The sequence below is a fragment of the Oryzias latipes genome, chromosome 18 (genome assembly GCF_053564925.1).
Source record: "Oryzias latipes strain Hd-rR chromosome 18, Olatipes_Hd-rR_3.1".
In the NCBI taxonomy this organism is placed as follows: Eukaryota; Metazoa; Chordata; class Actinopteri; order Beloniformes; family Adrianichthyidae; genus Oryzias; species Oryzias latipes.
In genome coordinates this window covers 35,657,226-35,674,219 of record NC_136254.1, presented here as the reverse complement: position 1 = coordinate 35,674,219, position 16,994 = coordinate 35,657,226, and the positions used below count along the sequence as shown (strand labels likewise).

The window sequence follows — 16,994 nt, the reverse complement described above, 5'->3', positions numbered from 1 at the left end:
AAGGGGTTTATTCAGACATACCTTTGGTTTGTCTGAAGATTAATAACCCCTCTTGTTAAAATAAAATATGTCCAACACAAGAGGCCCTCAGTTCTTATCTGTTTGCCTAGCTGTTGGACAGGACAAGTTTAAAAAAAAAAAAAGAATTACGATCAGATCCAACATCTCTGAGGAATCATGGGCAGCTAAATGAAGGAATCTAGTCATTCATTGTATTTTCAGTCACTATTGATGAAAGCACCAACATCACAGATATGTACAGCTGTGCATATTTATTAGAGGCGCTGAAAAGACCGTCACAGTGGAGTTTCTGGAGTTGATGGACACAACAACAGCTGATGACATAGTCAGCTCTCTAGTTACTGTGCTGGACAATGTTGGAGTGAACTGGTCACATGATGTAATTTTGGTGACTGATGGCGCTCCATCAAAGGTCAGAAAGAAGGCAGGTGTTACCACAAAATTCAGGCAGAAACCAGGCAAAGATTCTTATAATAATGAATGTTAATAATAATGGACATTTCATTGTGTTTTGCACACTTGAATGACAGTAAATGTGTTGCTGCACAGGATTTGAATCCTGATATTGACGGTCTGGTGAAGTTTCAGGAGAGAAAGGACGTTAACTCCAAACTCTTATGTTCACAAATGTTTGCAAGTTTAATTTAGTGTAATTTTGTCATCGTTTGGACGTTTACATTTTAGGAAGATGTTTCATTTTTTTCATTAGCCCCTCTTGAATTTATTATCAGGATTGCTTCGGTGTCAGATTTAAAATATTCAGGCGGTATAAAATTGAATAAACCAATATTTTTTAAAGTGAAATTAATTTTATTTAAGATCCATTGGCCTCTGTGAATGAATGTGTAATAATAAATGATTAGGCTACCATGTTGGTTGAGGCATGTTTTCCAATTGGGTAAATAAAACAAGAATAAAGCTGTTTTTTTTGCCTTTATGCTACTGGTCTGGCCCAGTTGAGATCAGACGGGTTAAATGTGGCCCCCGAACCAAAATGAGTTTGATGCCCCTGGCCTAGGAAAGGCTTTTGCAGCTTTATTAGACGATGTTGGTTTCACCCAAAGTGTGAATGAACCCACTCACTGTCATAAGCACACCCTGGACCTTGTTCTAACCCATGGGATAGAGATCAGCCAGCTGAGTGTCCTTCCTCTTAACCCCATCATTTCTGATCACTTTCTGATTACCTTCCAGTTTACACTGGAACATCCTTCTGCCCCAGTGAATAAGAAACAACTTAGAAGAACCTTAACTGACCGTTCTGTGTCTGAGTTTAAACACACAGTTCAGCCAGTACTTAGTGATATTCTGAGAAAATACTCTGAGACCAGCTCCCATAGTATCAGTCCTAATATAAATGACCACTTTGTTAATGATGCCTTACCAGCCCTCAGGAGTACACTCCATGTTGTTGCCCCCTTGAAACCTAAGTTCGTTAGACAAAACCGAGTAGCACCGTGGTTTAACGCTGAAACTCGTTCTCTTAAACGAGAAACCCGTAAGTTGGAAAGAGAATGGCGCCGCTCCGGTTCAGAGCAGTCTCTGGATATCTGGAAACATAGCCTATTAAATTATAAAAAAGCTCTGCGTAGAGCTAGAAGCCAGTACTATTCAACCTTAATATCAGAGAATGGAAACAATCCAAGATTTCTTTTTAGCACTATTGCTAGATTAACTCGCAGTCAGAGCTCAGTAGAACCACATGTTCCTGTTTCTCTCAGCTCTGATGATTTTCTTACATTTTTTGATAGTAAAATCTCAAATATTAGACATAAGTTAAATCAAGTTATTCCTACTATTAGCCCAGAACAGGCTGAAGTGGTAGAAATGGAGGCATCCGTAGAAACCTCTGTAACATTAGACTGCTTCACTGCAACTTGCTTGGAGCGACAGTGGCTCAGGTGGTTGAGCGGGTCGTCCAATGACCGAAGGGTTGGCGGTTCGATCCCCGCTCCCACCAGCCAAAAATGTCGTTGTGTCCTTGGGCAAGACACTTCACCCTCCTTGCCTCCAGTGTGGCTCCACTGGTGTGTGAATGTGCATGAATGCTCCCGGTGATGGTCAGAGGGGCCGTAGGCGCGAACTGGCAGCCAAGCCTCTGTCAGTCTGCCCCAGGGCAGCTTTGGCTACAACCGTAGCTTACCGTCACCAAGTATGAATGAGGAGTGAATGAATAATGGACACAATGTAAGCGCTTTGAGTGTCTTGAAAAGCGCAGATAAATCCAATCCATTATTATTATTATTCACTGCTGTGGATCAAGCGGAAATAACATCAATTATTACGTCCTCCAAATCCTCAACGTGTCTGTTAGACCCAATTCCCACTAGACTTTTTAAAGAAACTTTTCCCCTAATTAATGATCCCATATTAACAATGATAAATACCTCTCTGGAAACGGGTTACATGCCACAGTCTTTTAAATATGCAGTTGTTAAACCTCTTCTGAAAAAGCCCAGTTTGGATCCTAGCATCTTGGCCAACTATAGACCGATATCAAACCTGCCCTTTATTTCTAAAATCCTAGAAAGAGTTGTAGTTAAGCAGCTTTACTGCCACCTACAGGACAACAGCCACTTTGAAGACTTTCAGTCGGGGTTTAGACCCCACCACAGTACGGAAACTGCACTAGTTAGAGTCTCTAATGACTTGTTATTGGCCTCAGAAAAGGGACTACTTTCTATTCTGGTCCTGTTGGACCTCAGTGCAGCCTTTGACACTATCGACCACGGTATTTTACTCCATAGATTAGAGCAGGACATAGGGATCAGAGGATCTGCTCTCCAGTGGTTTAAATCCTATCTGTCCAATAGGTATCAGTTCGTTAATGTAAATGGCCATTCCTCTCAGTGCACTCGAGTCAACTATGGAGTCCCACAGGGCTCAGTCTTGGGACCGATCCTGTTTACGCTTTACATGCTACCCCTAGGAAACATAATCAGGAAACACAGCATTAATTTTCATTGTTATGCCGACGATACGCAGTTGTATTTATCCATGAAGCCTGACCAGAATGACCAGATAGAGAAACTGAACGCCTGCATCAGAGACATCAAGACCTGGATGACAATTAATGACCTCCTCTTGAACCCAGAAAAAACTGAGGTCATTATACTTGGTCCTAAAAACCTCAGAGATGCTCTGTCTGCTCAGATAGTCTCCCTGGATGGCATAAGTATAGCCCCCAATTCCACAGTTAGAAACCTTGGGGTTTTATTTGACCAGATTTATCATTTAAGGCTCACATATCTCAGCATTTTTTCACATCCGCAAATAGCTCCCAGCTGATTCTAGAATCAAGTTCAAGATCCTCCTGTTAACCTATAAGGCCTTACATGGAATGGCCCCGTCCTATATTAAGGACCTCATAGTCCCTTACCATCCAATCAGAACACTTCGCTCGCAAAATGCAGGACTGCTTGTGGTTCCTAGAATTAGTCAAAGTACGGTTGGAGGTAGAGCGTTTAGCCACCAAGCCCCTGTTTTATGGAATAAACTCCCAGCTCATGTAAGAGAGGCCGACTCAGTTTCTACATTCAAAGTTAGACTGAAAACATTCCTCTGTGGACAGGCTTATTGTCAGACTAGTTAGTATTCAGAGATTATTTAACTTAATGTTAATGTGTTTAAATTAAACTGAACAATAACAATTAGTTGTTAGTATGCTGCTCCAGATCCTGCCTGTATCTTAACCCATCTTCAACATGACTCGACCCTACCCGACCGTACCCACAGACTACTAAAAAGACTCCCCTCTACCCCCCCTTAAGCCTAGCCCTGACCCCTAACCTTAACCCTAACCCTTACCAGAAGCTGGGGAAACTATAGTGAACTGGGGATCTGTCCTCCTTTCTCATTTACTTCTACCCTCCTTCTGTCCTCTATTCTCTATCATTTATTTATTCATCATTTAGTCTCCATGCCTCTTTTTGGTGCAGTGATTCATTTACTGTCCCTCTTTCCCTTCCAGGGGGAGAAAGACTTATGAATTACCCCCAGCCGTTCCCCAACTCCATCTGGATGAAGCTCGTCTGCTGGACTTTTATATGTGTAGTTGTAGATTTAGATAAGTTAATTCTTCTCTAAGAGTTCTGGTAAATCGCCTGTCCGTCCTGGGGGAGGATCCCTCCTTCATGTGGACACCCCTGAGGTTTCTTCGTTTTTTCCAGAATCCGTTTTTTTAGGAGTTTTTCCTTACCGCGAAGGGTGGTCTAAGGGCAGGGATGCCAGTATAGCTTAGTCAGTTTGTTAGTTCATTTTAGTATTTTTCTATTGAACTCTTTGTATTCATGATCCTTTTGAGTTCATGTTTTACTTCGAAGCCCATCGAGACGACTGTTGTTGTGAATTTGGGCTAAATAAATAAAATTGAATTGAATTGATTTATTTGTGTGTTCTTGCAATTGTGTATTCACATGTCCACTCAAATTTCAAACCTTTTTAAGTACGAAATGCAATTTACACAAAACTTCAAACTAACTGGGAAGTCCAAACGGCTCCGACGCACAAATCTTTAAAAAGTACACAGCAGTGTCCTGATACACACATACAACCACATTTACACAGAGGTCAGAGTCACGTCTTCAGAATTGTGTTTAGGTGATGCGTTTAAATCAGGGGTGTCAAACATTCGGCCCGCAAGATGGTTCAATCTGCCCCTGTCACGAAGAGTAAAAACCATAAGGATGTTTAAAAAAAAGCACATTATTAGTCAATTTCCGTGGCGAGTTATGATTTTTAAAGAAATAACCGAAACATGCAATTCCGCCACTAGGGGGAGCAAAGGAAAAGCAAAACAGGTGAAACAGCATCCTTGCACGTGTCAAAGCGAAACCTAACCGCTCTGTGTCTGGGTAGGCAGTAGTTTGGTTCCCTGTGAGCCTCACTGCTGTTGTGTTTCTATAGAAATGATCAGCAGTGACACAAATGACCAAAATGTTGTCATAAAGGAAAAAAGGTTGAAGTGGAGGGCGGAGTTTTCCAGAAAAAATGAAAAGAGTTTAATCAGTCCATGGAGTTGAATGGAAAGCCTGCATGCTTGGTATGTCATCAACAGGTCTGAGTGTTCAGAGAATATAACATTTAGCTCCACTATGAGACTCACCATAAAGAAAAGTTTCACCATTTGAAGTTAAGAAAAGAGAAGATTTACCAACTATTATCTGAAGAACAACCGTCTGCATTTACTGCAGCCGTGACGTCACTGATGGAGCAGTGACAGACACCTGATTGCAGGTAAGTTGTGTAGCGGCCCCTCTTTGGGCATAAAACGACACGCTTCCAGCTTCAACAGGCGTGTACTTTATCGGCCCTCGTCACAACCATCCAAAGCACCACGTGTACTCATGCACCATGAAAACTAAAGAAAAATACAATAAAGACATTAAAGTTTCACTTATAACAAATTTCACAAAATTAGCACAACAGGCACCGACACGTTATGCACCAATTAAAGGACCTTCGAAATATATTTCCATAAATTAAAATAAACAACTTCCAATTTACTTAAAAAAGTACAAAGAACCGAAACACAGCATCAATATTTGTACCTCATTCCGCTTCCAAAGGGGGTGCTAACTAAAAATACAGACTCCATGCCAGCGTACCGTCCTATGTGCGTGTGCAGCGAAGAAGAAAGAGGACGGAAAAGAATGAGGAAGTACGCATGTCGCACACACAACTACCACAGGGAGGCGCTGTGGTGCCACAAAAGGAAGCAGATGTGAGGAGTAATCAGACAGTTTAACTATAATGCATTCATTCATTCATCTTCTTAACCGTTTATTCCCTTTCGGGGTCACGGGGTTGCCGGAGCCTATCCCGGCTACTTGGGCGTAGGCAAGGGATACCCTGGACTGGTCGCCAGTCTGTCGCAGGGTATATAATGCAATAAAACAGAAAAGAACATTTTCTGTCATTTCCAAGGTGGAGCAAACATCCAAACCATTTTCAGAGGTGAACTTATGGAAAAATGCTGCAGAAGTCTTGATCCTAAAAAACAGTCGACCTTTTCCAACATGAGTCTGTCTAGGATTACGATCAGATCCAACATCTCTGAGGAGACTTGACGTCCAGTCATTTATTGTATTTCAGTCACTATTGATGAAAGCACCGACATCACAGATATGTACAGCTGTAGGTATTTATTAGAGGTGATGAAGAGACGTCACAGCAGAGGGTTTTCTCAGTAGCCCCCCTGGAGTTTATTATCAGAATTGATTCAGTATCAGAAGGAAAATATTCACTGTATAAAATTGAATAAACCATTTTTTTAAGTGAAATGAATTTTTTTAGATCCATAGGCCTCTGTGAATGAATGTGTGATGAAAAGTGATTAGGCTTACATGTTGGTTGAGGCATTTTTTCCAACTGAGTAAAACAAATAAAATAAATAAACAAAGCTGTTTTTTGCTTTTAAGTTACTGGTCCCGCCCACTTGGGAACAGACACCTTGAGCGTGGCCCCCCAACCAAAATGAGTTTGCCCCCCCTGGGTTCCATGCTGCTAGAATCAGAGTTTTCTGCTTTCAACTTAGATTGTGAATAATATAATAGTAAAAACGTTTTCCTACTTTCTTAAGCAGATAAGTAGTGATAATAAGTAAAACGACAGTTAAAACTTTTAGTTATCGGTCCATTTTATCAGAACATTTTTTTTGTATCGGAATTATTGGCATGACGTCACACTGTCCAATAACATCCTGCAACACTATAGATAAGTAAAGGTTAATGGTGTGCATGATCAGAAATTAACGCACGCCATGGAAGCCTGAACCATCCGACGCGGAGTGTCACGCACTTAGCGGTTCACCTCAGAGAAGTGCGTTCATCCTGATAATGGCTTCCACGGTCTTTTGACCTTTCAGCACGTGAACACGGTTACAGCCGTTAAGTGAGCCGTTCACAAAGTCTGAAAACCTCCCATCAGTTCTAAACAAACAGAAATGCAAAAGTAGAACCTCCTCCTAACAGAGATGTGTGTCCTTTCAATACACATGTGTAGATCAGGTATCAAACGTGTCATTTCATAGTGAAGACCGTCCACTGTAGGTAGACATGGACTGAGCGAGTCACCGTAGAAAATCCGGCTCCAGCAAAATGAAGCCAATTCTGCCGCCGCCATTCGGTGCCCGTCCACCGTGATTGGACGAGTCGGTCTGAGTGGACGTTTCTGTGGAACTACTGTCACCAATGAGGAGTGAGCTTGTTCCAAGGGAAATTTCTGGGCCACTGGATTTTGGAATTGCAGATGTATAGTGAGTAGGGAAGGAATTGAGACACAACTTGTCAATCAAACCTTTTGAGGTGGGGGCCAGCGGGCATTGAGGAATCTGATTGGTCAGTTTATGACTGGAATAACTTGAGATCCTTTATTTAACCTCAAAGTTGTCAACATGACCTGTGTCTATAAAATTACATTTTAATACCTGCTGAATAGTACAACATGTATTTAAAGTACACATATCTTTGTAGTTTCTTCTTTAGCATTTCTGTTTATTTAGAACACATCAGCTGTTTTTATGTAAACAGAGTTTCATGCTCTGCCGTAAAACATGGAATACGGGCGCGCGACACTTTTAAGGCGGCTGCGCGAACAGAGGCTCACGTGGCCGCAGCACAGCTACGCACAGAAAACACACAAGCACGCACGCGCAGGCACGCACGCACGCATCCATTGGTCTGATTTCCCTCCACGATAGAAGCTGATGAAAGTCCGCTGCACAGAACTTACGCAGGTGAACCCGGGGCTGCAGCAGCTCCAGCTGCCGCTCCTGCCGCGCGATCCTCCGCCTGAAGCCCGACGCCTCCTCCTCGTAGTCGGCCACCGTCCTCTCCACCACCGCCAGGATGTCGCGGGTGGCGATGCCGAGCTTCTCGGTGATGATCCCTCGGAGGATGTCGGCCTTGGAGAAGCTCTCGCTGTCGGTGGTGCAGAAAAACATCTTTTTGTTCTTCTTTGTCAGAGTGTGCTCACAAACTTTCGCGGCTGTTTCAGGCTTGTGACGGTGTAACCTTTATTGTGGTCCGTGTAGAAACAGATCTTTCACATTAGCATATGAAAAGTAATGACTGATCAAACTTTATGTACCACTTTTTATTTTTACTTTTTTCTTTTAAACGCAAAAAACGAAGCTATGGTACTGTAACACTTATGTAGTCTATTCAGGCCGTGTCTAAAAAGGGTTACGCTTTTTTTCCCCAAGAACTTTATTAATCACAAAATTCAAAACCTGAAACAGTGCAATACAAGAACAGAAAAAGAACCAGCCAGGGCGAGAAATTGTGACACTTCAATGTGGTCTTATGTCAAAATTCCATTTGGTATTTTTCAACTAACTTTTTCACGTGGAGACGGGCTATATTCACGTGTTCTACTTTTGAGTAATGTTTCCAGTCGGAAGACATTCAAGGTAGGACTTGGCGTCCGGTCAAAGTTCGCACCATCTTATTTAAAATAAAAAATAATGTAGCAATTCTAGTATATATAACATATACATACAGATTCAAATATTCTTTCAAATATTACTTTTAACAGAGTAATCAATCAGACATAAATCAATGAAATGAAAATTTAAAAATAATTCAAATTCAAATAAGAGTTATGTCAATGGGTATCCTGAGCAGAAAGAATACATTAAAAGGTTTAAGTAATCTCATTGGTTTTGATAACTTTTTGATTGTATATTTTTATTTTTTCTATAGAGACCAGATATACAGTGAGGTCAATAAGTATTTGATAAGTGGGAGAACTTAACAAGTTAGAAAACATGGAGGGGTCGAAAATCTTCATTATAGGTGCATTTCCAAAGTGAGAGACTTAATCTGGAGAAACATTCAGAAATCACATTGTACAATTTAAAAAAATATTTATTTGTATATTAATGTGACAAATAATTATTTGATCACTTGATGATCAGATAGATTTCTGACCAGCAAAGTCCTGCTGTTCTGCTTTGAAATAGTCCAACTCCACTCTGCTCATGATTCTAAATGAGTGGCTCCTGTTTGAGGTGGTTAGCTTGCATAAAGGCACCTGCCCCCCCCCCCCCCCCCCCCCCCCCACACACACACACACAATCAGTCAGAAGTCTAACTACCAACATGGACAAAACCAAAGAGCTGTCAAAAGACACAAGAGACAACATTGTAGACCTTCACAAAGCTGGAAGTGGCTACGGGGCAATTGCCAAGCAGCTTGGTGAGAAAAGAACAACTGTTGGAGCAATTGTCAGAAAAGGGAAGAGGCTAATGATGACCGTCAATGTCCCTCGGACTGGGGCCTCTCGCAAGATCTGACCTGGTGGGGTATGGATGATGCTAAGGAAGGTGAAGAATCAGCCCAGGACTACACGGGAGGAGCTGGTCAATGACCTGGTCTACAGCATCTACCTGATCATAATCCTGAAAACGTAAAAGTCCAACTTCTTCATTTGCTGTTCAGATGATCCAGTGTTTTTGGGATGGATGGAAACAGAACAATCTCTGCTTTCCATGCTGGACTCCTTCTGTCTGCAGCTTCTGAATCTGCTCTTTCAATGTTCAGAAGTCTGTTTGGTTTGTCCTGATAAAGGTCCTTTAGGGTCCGGTTGGGTTCTGGCTCGGGTTCTCTCCAGGATGGAACTTCATCATGTGTGTTTTCAGACAGTGGCTCTGGGTGAAGGCCTTGTCGCACAGTGAGCACTTGTAGGGTTTGTCTCCATTGTGGGTCCTCATGTGGACCTTCAGGTGTTCCAGCTGTGAGGCGGTCTTCCCGCACAGTGTGCAGGTAAAGCGTTTGATGCCTAAGTGGGTATTGATGTGGATTTTGAGGGTTGACTTCAGCTTGAAGCAGCGTCCACAGTGGGAGCAGGAGAACGGTCTCTCTCCAGTGTGAACTCGTTGGTGGTTCTTCAGATGTGCTTGTATCACGAAGCCTTTACCACAGTCCTGGCAGACGAACGGCTTCTCCGGCTTCTCGCTGCTGTGGGTGATCATGTGACTGTTGAGCGCTCTATTGCAGTGGAAAGTCTTGCAGCAAATATGGCAGAGGAACGACCGTTCTCTGTCCATGTGAATCTTCTTATGGCACTTTAGACTGTAGGGCATTTTAAAACGCTTCCCACAAACGTCACAAGCAAAGTTGCGTTTTTCAGAGTGAATCGTCAGGTGCCGAGATAAAGCTCGGGTGCTGGAGAGGGTCTTACCGCAGATGTGGCATTGTTGGTTCTCATCGTGGCTCCTCCTGTGAGCCTTCAGAAGACTTTTCAGACCAAAGGCCTTATCACAGATATCGCACTTGTATGGCCGTTCCTCTATGTGGCTCCAGCTGTGAACGCTCAGTCCACTCTTGGTTCCAAACTTTTTCCCACAAACGTCACACTGGATGTCCACCTTTCTGGAGTGCAGGTCTAAATGGCTTTTGAAAACATAGATATTAACAAACGTTTTCCCACATTCCTCACACTTGTGGACTTTATCATAGGTTCTCAGATGTTCCTTCAACTCGTCCGGAGATTCAAAAGTGTCTCCACAGACGCCACAAACTCTTTGAGGTTCATCCATGTGAGTCCACGTGTGTTTGATCAAACTGCCCCGGGATTTGTACAAGAACCCACAAACCTTACAGGCCCTTTTTTTCCACCGTTCTCCAAGACTTTTACTCGTTTTATCTGCTGTTTTCTTCACCTCTATTTGCTGCTTGGACTCCAGTTTCCATTCTGGATCCTCAGCAGAGGCATCATCTTGATCCACATCGTCCACCTCAGAGTCTCTTTGAGGTTCCGGTGAGTCTTTGGACCCAGCTTCCTCCCTGAAACCATGTGGACCCGAGCTGCAGAGGAGCAAAAATCTCACATTACTTGGTGAACACAGCAAAGTCTTATGTCTGAACATTTCTACTTTCATCAGGTAAATCAATACTTTCCTCACTTCGGATGAACCATCAGTGATGTCCAGTAAAACACAATAGAGATTGGAATGAACACAGTTGCTTTCTCCCACTCCCTCTCAAGCAAATAATCAAACTCTACTTCACAAACAATATTTAATGGATTCTATGTGTCGTATGGGTAAATTTCCCAGGGAAAGTATTGAACAAACAAGACCATCCAGTGGGGGTCCTTAGGCTAGACCCTTCATGCTACTGACTACCTCATAACCCATGAGAGACAATGAACCATGTCATGCCGGCTCAGACGTCACTCTACCAAACCAGGTCTGCTTCAGGTGCTGGGGAACCAGAGCACCCTGATGGAAAGTGTCATATTTAAAGGTGGATCTGGTCATTCGAAAGTTACTGATAAATTCTGTATCAGTGAAGCCACTCACATCAGTATCCCACCACTCCTGGCTGCGACTCACACGTTTCCCTGTACAGACGTTGCCAACACTGCTCCACAAAACGCCATGGCCAAAAACCTTGCTCTCTTTCTTTTTAAAATGAGAAGACTGTAATTGTGCTGGCTCCTGTGTGAAAATACATTAAATATTGCAAAAAAGAGCTAAGCTGTAGACAACACTGTTGTTGACATCCATTGTTAACGTTAGCTACTTCCGCAAACGTACAGCGTTCACCGTTGAGTACTCTTCTGGGTCATTTCACGGTCACACAGGAGATCACAAAAGTTCACATTTAATTGGAACTGTGATCGGCCTTGCAAAAAAAATAAATCGATTTCTTTAAAAAAAAATCTCAATTGAGCATTAAGCCCTGCAGTGTCAACGTAGCCAAAGACAAACTCAACCGGACTCCAGAAACGTCTATATTGTAATCGGAATGTTTACCATTACGTTTCTTTTTCTTCCTCCTTCCTGCACCAAAAATGTAACACCTACCAAATGCTGGAGAATTTGCACACCCCTGGTACCTGGTAAAAGTGAATGTTGCCTATGCCAACCACCCCCCCATATCACACAAATGCACACACAAATTTAATGGGGCTGTAATTGCTTATGGAGCAAAAAAAACCAAAAAAACAAACAATATCGAAAGCAATATTATTATACGATGGCCACACGATTTATGCCATGGTGGCTGTTTTGTAGCAAAATGTGAGTTTCATTCACCTTTGACCACGGGAAAAGGTCACCATCTTGAATTTGTGAACTGGTTTAAATCATATCTCACAAACAGGACTGAATCTGTGGCTTTAGGAACTGCAAAATCTCACACAGACACAGTCACCTGCGGAGTGCCTCAAGGCTCTGTTCTTGGACCTTCACTTTTCACCATCTACATATCTCTACGTGGACAAATCATCCGTGAACACAACATTTCATTCCACTGCTATGCCGATGACACACAGTTATATGTAAAAATGGACCCCAGTCCCCCCCTAACTTTTTCTGCCCTCCAGGCATGTCTAGAAGAGATAGACGCATGGATGGCTGAAAACTCTCTCCAATTCCACAGCAACAAGACTGAAGCCATATTAATTGGTACCAGATCAAAACATCCTCCACCAAAAGCATTCTGGTGTCTCGTCACAAAATTCCGCTCTCTTCACCTGTGATAACTCTTGGGTTGAAATCAACTCACATTTGATCATTACATATGTCACCTCTCCAAAGTGTCTTTTCTCTATCTTAAAAATATTGCAAAGCTCCGCCCTTTATTCACCCATTCTGATGCAGGAAAACTGATCCATGCATTTATCTCCTCCAGACTAGATTACTGCAATGCTCTCACTTCGCTGGTTGCCCATCCGTTCCAGAATTCATTACAAACTCTGTCTCCTCACCTACCAATACGTTCATGGAACTGCCCCTGACTACTTTATTGAGCTCCTTTCCCCGCACGCATTTTAAAGGACTCCTCCGATCAAATTTCACTCATTGCCTTCACCAACCAAGGACCAGGCTAACCACAATAGGAGACAGAGCCTTTTAGGCTGCTGCTCCTGGACTCTGGAACAACTTCCCAGAATCCCTCAGAGCCCCACAAAGGCCGGACACCTTGAAAAAAAAGCTTCCTTCCCTTTTTAGCACCGTAAATTCTGGACTACAAAGCGCACCCGATTACAAGCCGCACCCACCTATTTTCACGTGTTTAACTATTTTTAAACATACACAAGCCGCGTCGGAGTAAAAGCCGCATGCATTAGGCAAGATGGTCATCCTGACAGATCACGTCCTGACTCCCAGAATAAGTGTGATTCCTTAGCACACTGTGGGAGGAGTCAGCCTTGCCTCAGGCTCATGCATGTGAGTATACCCACATCTGCCAAACAGCATGGACCTCTATTCTGTTCACAAGTTCCTCAGTTATGGTTTTATTTATTTATTTATTTATTTAGTTTTTTTTACTTATTGACAATCTAGGTATCATTCATAAAATTACAAACAGTAACCATATAATCAACATTACATCCCTCAGTTATGATGAGGAAATTTACATCGGCGATCCCCCATTTCCCATGAGTCTTAGGGGCTAAAGGCGGGGCCAACGCCCGGCTCGCCACACTGTTGTACGTGTTTAAGAATGAGCAGCAGTGCATGGAGGGGTGAACGGGAAAAGCTCTCCTTCCGCTTGTGACGCGGCAGCGTTATGGGAGTAACGGGGCTAGTTAAAAAAACACACCGGTAAAATAAAGCAGCGGCGACTGAAAAGCGCGCGCCTCAGCGTGATACCAGCGCCTCAGTGCGGCGCGTGCATCAGAAGTTTCCTTCCACAACGAACACTGTTGCTCCGCGGACGCCTCTGCGCTCCACGCTCGCCCCGCGCGCTCCCCTTCCTATCTTCTCCGACACCTCTGGCCAGGGCGGCTCCAGGGAGGAGCAAATTGTGTCTGTGCAGAGCAATCGGACTCAATGCTGTACGTTTTGTGGATGAGGGGCGGATGAGTTGTTACATGTGGGAGCCATCAGACTGCCATCGACCCCGCAGCTCTATGTGATGAGCAGCAGGAGAACATGTCTCCAGCTCACACGGAGGCTGTGAGCTTTTCAATGCAAAATTCCGCTCAGTCCTTAGAAACCGTAAAAACGATCCCGTGGATTTGTGTTTCCAGTCGTGTCCCGACAAAATAAAGGCTGATGTTATTCCCACATATTTACGTGCAGCCAGCCGAGTCACTATGACTCAGAGGTAAATTCACTCCTGAGCATGCGCTGTTCTCTCCGTCACGCAGCTGACCGGCTTTTCCAAACCCGTTGGTGATGGTGGATTTTTTCACGCTGCTTTTAACGATTGCTTTTAACTTGAAAGCTTCATCATATTGTAGCGGCGATCACGTGCACGTTGGGTCTAATGGCACCAAAGGATTCTGGGATGCGGCCGGGCATGCGTGTTTCGTTTTGTTGAACCATGACTGAAGTAGGGCTGCAGCTATCGATTCTTTTTGTAATCGATTAATCTAGCATTTAATCGATCGATTAATCGGATAAAACGATTCGTGTGTGTTTTTGAACAACCAAAACAAATAATGCGTAACAAAAATGATGTGGCTGTAAAATGAACAAGCATTTGATTTTAAAGATCCGCTCTGATGCAAATGTTTTGGTGTTTTTAAGTTGGTCTTGAGAAGTGGCGGATGGGGGGGGGACAGAAGACTTTGAAAGGGTGGCACAACACCAAAATGGAAGGCCATTAAAAATAAAAGAATCAGAAAAACATATTTGATCATTATCATTGTTTATATTTCGCGTAAAAATAATGCTTTTGTTATTTTTGCAATGCTTAAAGAAGCCTCGCGGTCCGCCGAAAGGTGAGCTACCGCCTGTCCCAGCCCCTGCCTCTCGGCGCCCCCTCGATGCTCTTAGCTGAGTGTCCCGCGGGGTCCGAAGCGTTTTGAAAAAAGTGTTCAAAGCAGGCCCGGTCGCCTGAATACCGCAGCTAGGGGCTCTCGCCGCCCGCCGAGGCGGCCCGCGCTGGTCGCCGCGGAGCGGCTGACACCACCACTCGCTCGCTCGCTCGCTGCCGGAGCCACGCGCGGGTCCCGCGCCTAAGGCGTCGGGGCTCCAGCGGTCGCGCAGATGTCTTCTGTTCAGATGCTGAATCATGGAAGATGTGCTGTTGTGGTATGCCAGCTCTATTTTGCCGTAGAGACACTGCACCTTGTTCTCTTCTTTATTAAGTGTGTAATGATCCCACACTTTAGACAATTTATGCCGTTTATTTATAGATCTATTCTCCGCCATCGCGCCAACTAAATTCAAAAGGTCCGTGTGAATAAACGGTCCATGTGGCACAATCAAATCCCTGCGCCGCGCGTATAGTGCGCGTCATAGGAATTTAACGAGGTTTCGAGGCAGAGTTTTTGCCTCGAGGAATTTTTGTAATCGAGTAACTCGAGTAACTCGAGGAATCGTTTCAGCCCTAGACTGAAGTGTCTAAGACCTGAAGTGAGGTCCATGCTGTTTGGCTGTTCAGTGTGTTGAAAAACAAATGACTTGTGCTTGGTGTTAGATAAAGAATTCAAACCATTCAGAGTCCGAAAGTACGTACATGGCGGCCGCCAATTAAATCCATAAATTAGCGGCGTCACTGAATAAGCCACAGGGCTGCAAGCGCAGGAAAAAAGTAGCGGCTTATAGTCCGGAAATTACGGTAATTATTTTTACTAATTTTTTGTTGTTTTCTCTTTGTTATTTGTAAATTATTGTTATTCATGTTTTATAATGTGGCGCTTTGAGATTTTTCTTCTAAATGTAAAGCACATACTTTTTAAAAAAATGTATTACTTTTATTATTATTGTATACACTTCTGTTCATATATTTGTGTGAAAATTCCATACATGGATCCCTGGTTGGAGCTGAACGAAATAAGATAACATAGGATATGACTATATAAGGAATGTGGCCATGGTTAGCAAATGTCAATTACCTTGAACTCGGTCCAGCTACATCCTCTTCTTCTGGTACAGCATCAGTAGATGAAGGTGTGTCCTCTACTGTTGATACGTGGGAATCTTCCATCTCCTCATTGTCCTCCTCCGGCTTCTCCTCTTTCTCCTCCTCAGATTTCTCCTTGATCTCCTCAGATGTTCCTTTGAGTTTCTCTTCAGACGTTTCCTCTGACTTCTTCTCAGCTTCTGGCCTCTGCAAGTGTTGAACGTTTCACAAACAGCATGTAAGGCTTTTAAGCAGCTGTTAAGCTAATAATGGCAATGAGCAGCTGCAAAGCCATTAGGCCACGCCCACAAGATGTGTACATTTGGTTCTAAATGTTCTCAGACAACGGTGTGATGTACAGTTTTTTGTTCCTGCTTTTCCAGCAGGTCTCGCTCAACCAGTACCTACCTTCAGCTTGATGAAGAGGACAGTGGCCTGACGCGCGTTGGACTTCATGCTTCTGACGATCTCCCTGGGAGACAATGTTTTGACCGGCAGCTTTATCAGCCTCTTACTACGGTTGAGGGTGTGGATCTCAAAGTCTTTGTCACTCTCAGCCAGCGGCGGGAAGGAGGACCTGATCAGATCCACGAATTCTGACTCTTGAAGACTTTGAGGAAAGCTGAGGTCCCGGACAATTGTGTTTTGCAAAACTAGGAGAAAAACCAAATTCATTGAGAAGATCCTCAAACGGTTCATCATTCAGTGATGAACTGGTCTGTTTGGATCCTGGAAGAAGTCTGTTAACATCCACGCCAGAATCCGGACAATCGTCTGACATCTCCAGTTGTCGTACTTTTAGGAGACCATGGAAACCATGGTCTTATGGTATGGAAAGTACACTATTCCCTGCATTAGCAAAGCTAGCGCTACAACTGTTGTCAGTTTGGGAACTAATCCTTGGAACCTACGTATTTGTGTACATTCTCCAAAGTGAATCCGGTAAGGGACTAAAACAGATCAAGATTTTCTGATGATTGCAGTTCTAAAGTCACCAGATTACCAACAGTTCTGGGTATTTTAGGGCTAGAGACACAGAGGACTTACCAGAACTGTGCAACATGTCCACGTTTGGGTCCTTTATGAACCGAATCCTGAGGTTCAGGTGGGTCGGACTGCTGCTGGTCCAGTATCTGATGGGCCGGACTGGGTGCCGCTGCGGT

At 43.6% G+C, this 16,994-nt stretch overlaps 2 protein-coding genes and 1 long non-coding RNA gene across 5 annotated transcripts in view; 1 reads left to right on the top strand and 2 right to left on the bottom strand.

Annotated features, from left to right (window-relative positions):
- The window catches only part of LOC144981190 (uncharacterized), a 21,411-nt gene extending 13,341 nt beyond the window's left edge, over window positions 1-8,070 (bottom strand). The window contains exon 1 of one of the 2 annotated variants that reach the window (XM_078936807.1): window positions 7,753-8,070. In XM_078936807.1, the coding sequence (XP_078792933.1) occupies window positions 7,753-7,963 (211 nt within the window). In that variant the 5' untranslated portion in view covers window positions 7,964-8,070. The remainder of the gene's footprint in view (window positions 1-7,752) is intronic. The other variant, XM_023966228.2, reaches the window with a different exon arrangement.
- On the top strand, window positions 7,810-16,992 carry LOC144987416 (uncharacterized). The gene is made up of 4 exons (XR_013651307.1): window positions 7,810-7,949; window positions 15,960-16,069; window positions 16,215-16,773; window positions 16,856-16,992. It is a non-coding gene; the product is annotated as an uncharacterized LOC144987416 (long non-coding RNA).
- The window catches only part of LOC105353778 (uncharacterized), an 81,612-nt gene continuing 73,323 nt past the window's right edge, over window positions 8,706-16,994 (bottom strand). For both annotated transcript variants that reach the window (XM_078936803.1, XM_078936806.1), the window contains 4 exons: window positions 16,879-16,994; window positions 16,240-16,484; window positions 15,824-16,038; window positions 8,706-10,830 (listed from right to left, as the gene is read on the bottom strand). In XM_078936803.1, the coding sequence (XP_078792929.1) occupies window positions 9,597-10,830; window positions 15,824-16,038; window positions 16,240-16,484; window positions 16,879-16,994 (1,810 nt within the window). In that variant the 3' untranslated portion in view covers window positions 8,706-9,596. The remainder of the gene's footprint in view (window positions 10,831-15,823; window positions 16,039-16,239; window positions 16,485-16,878) is intronic.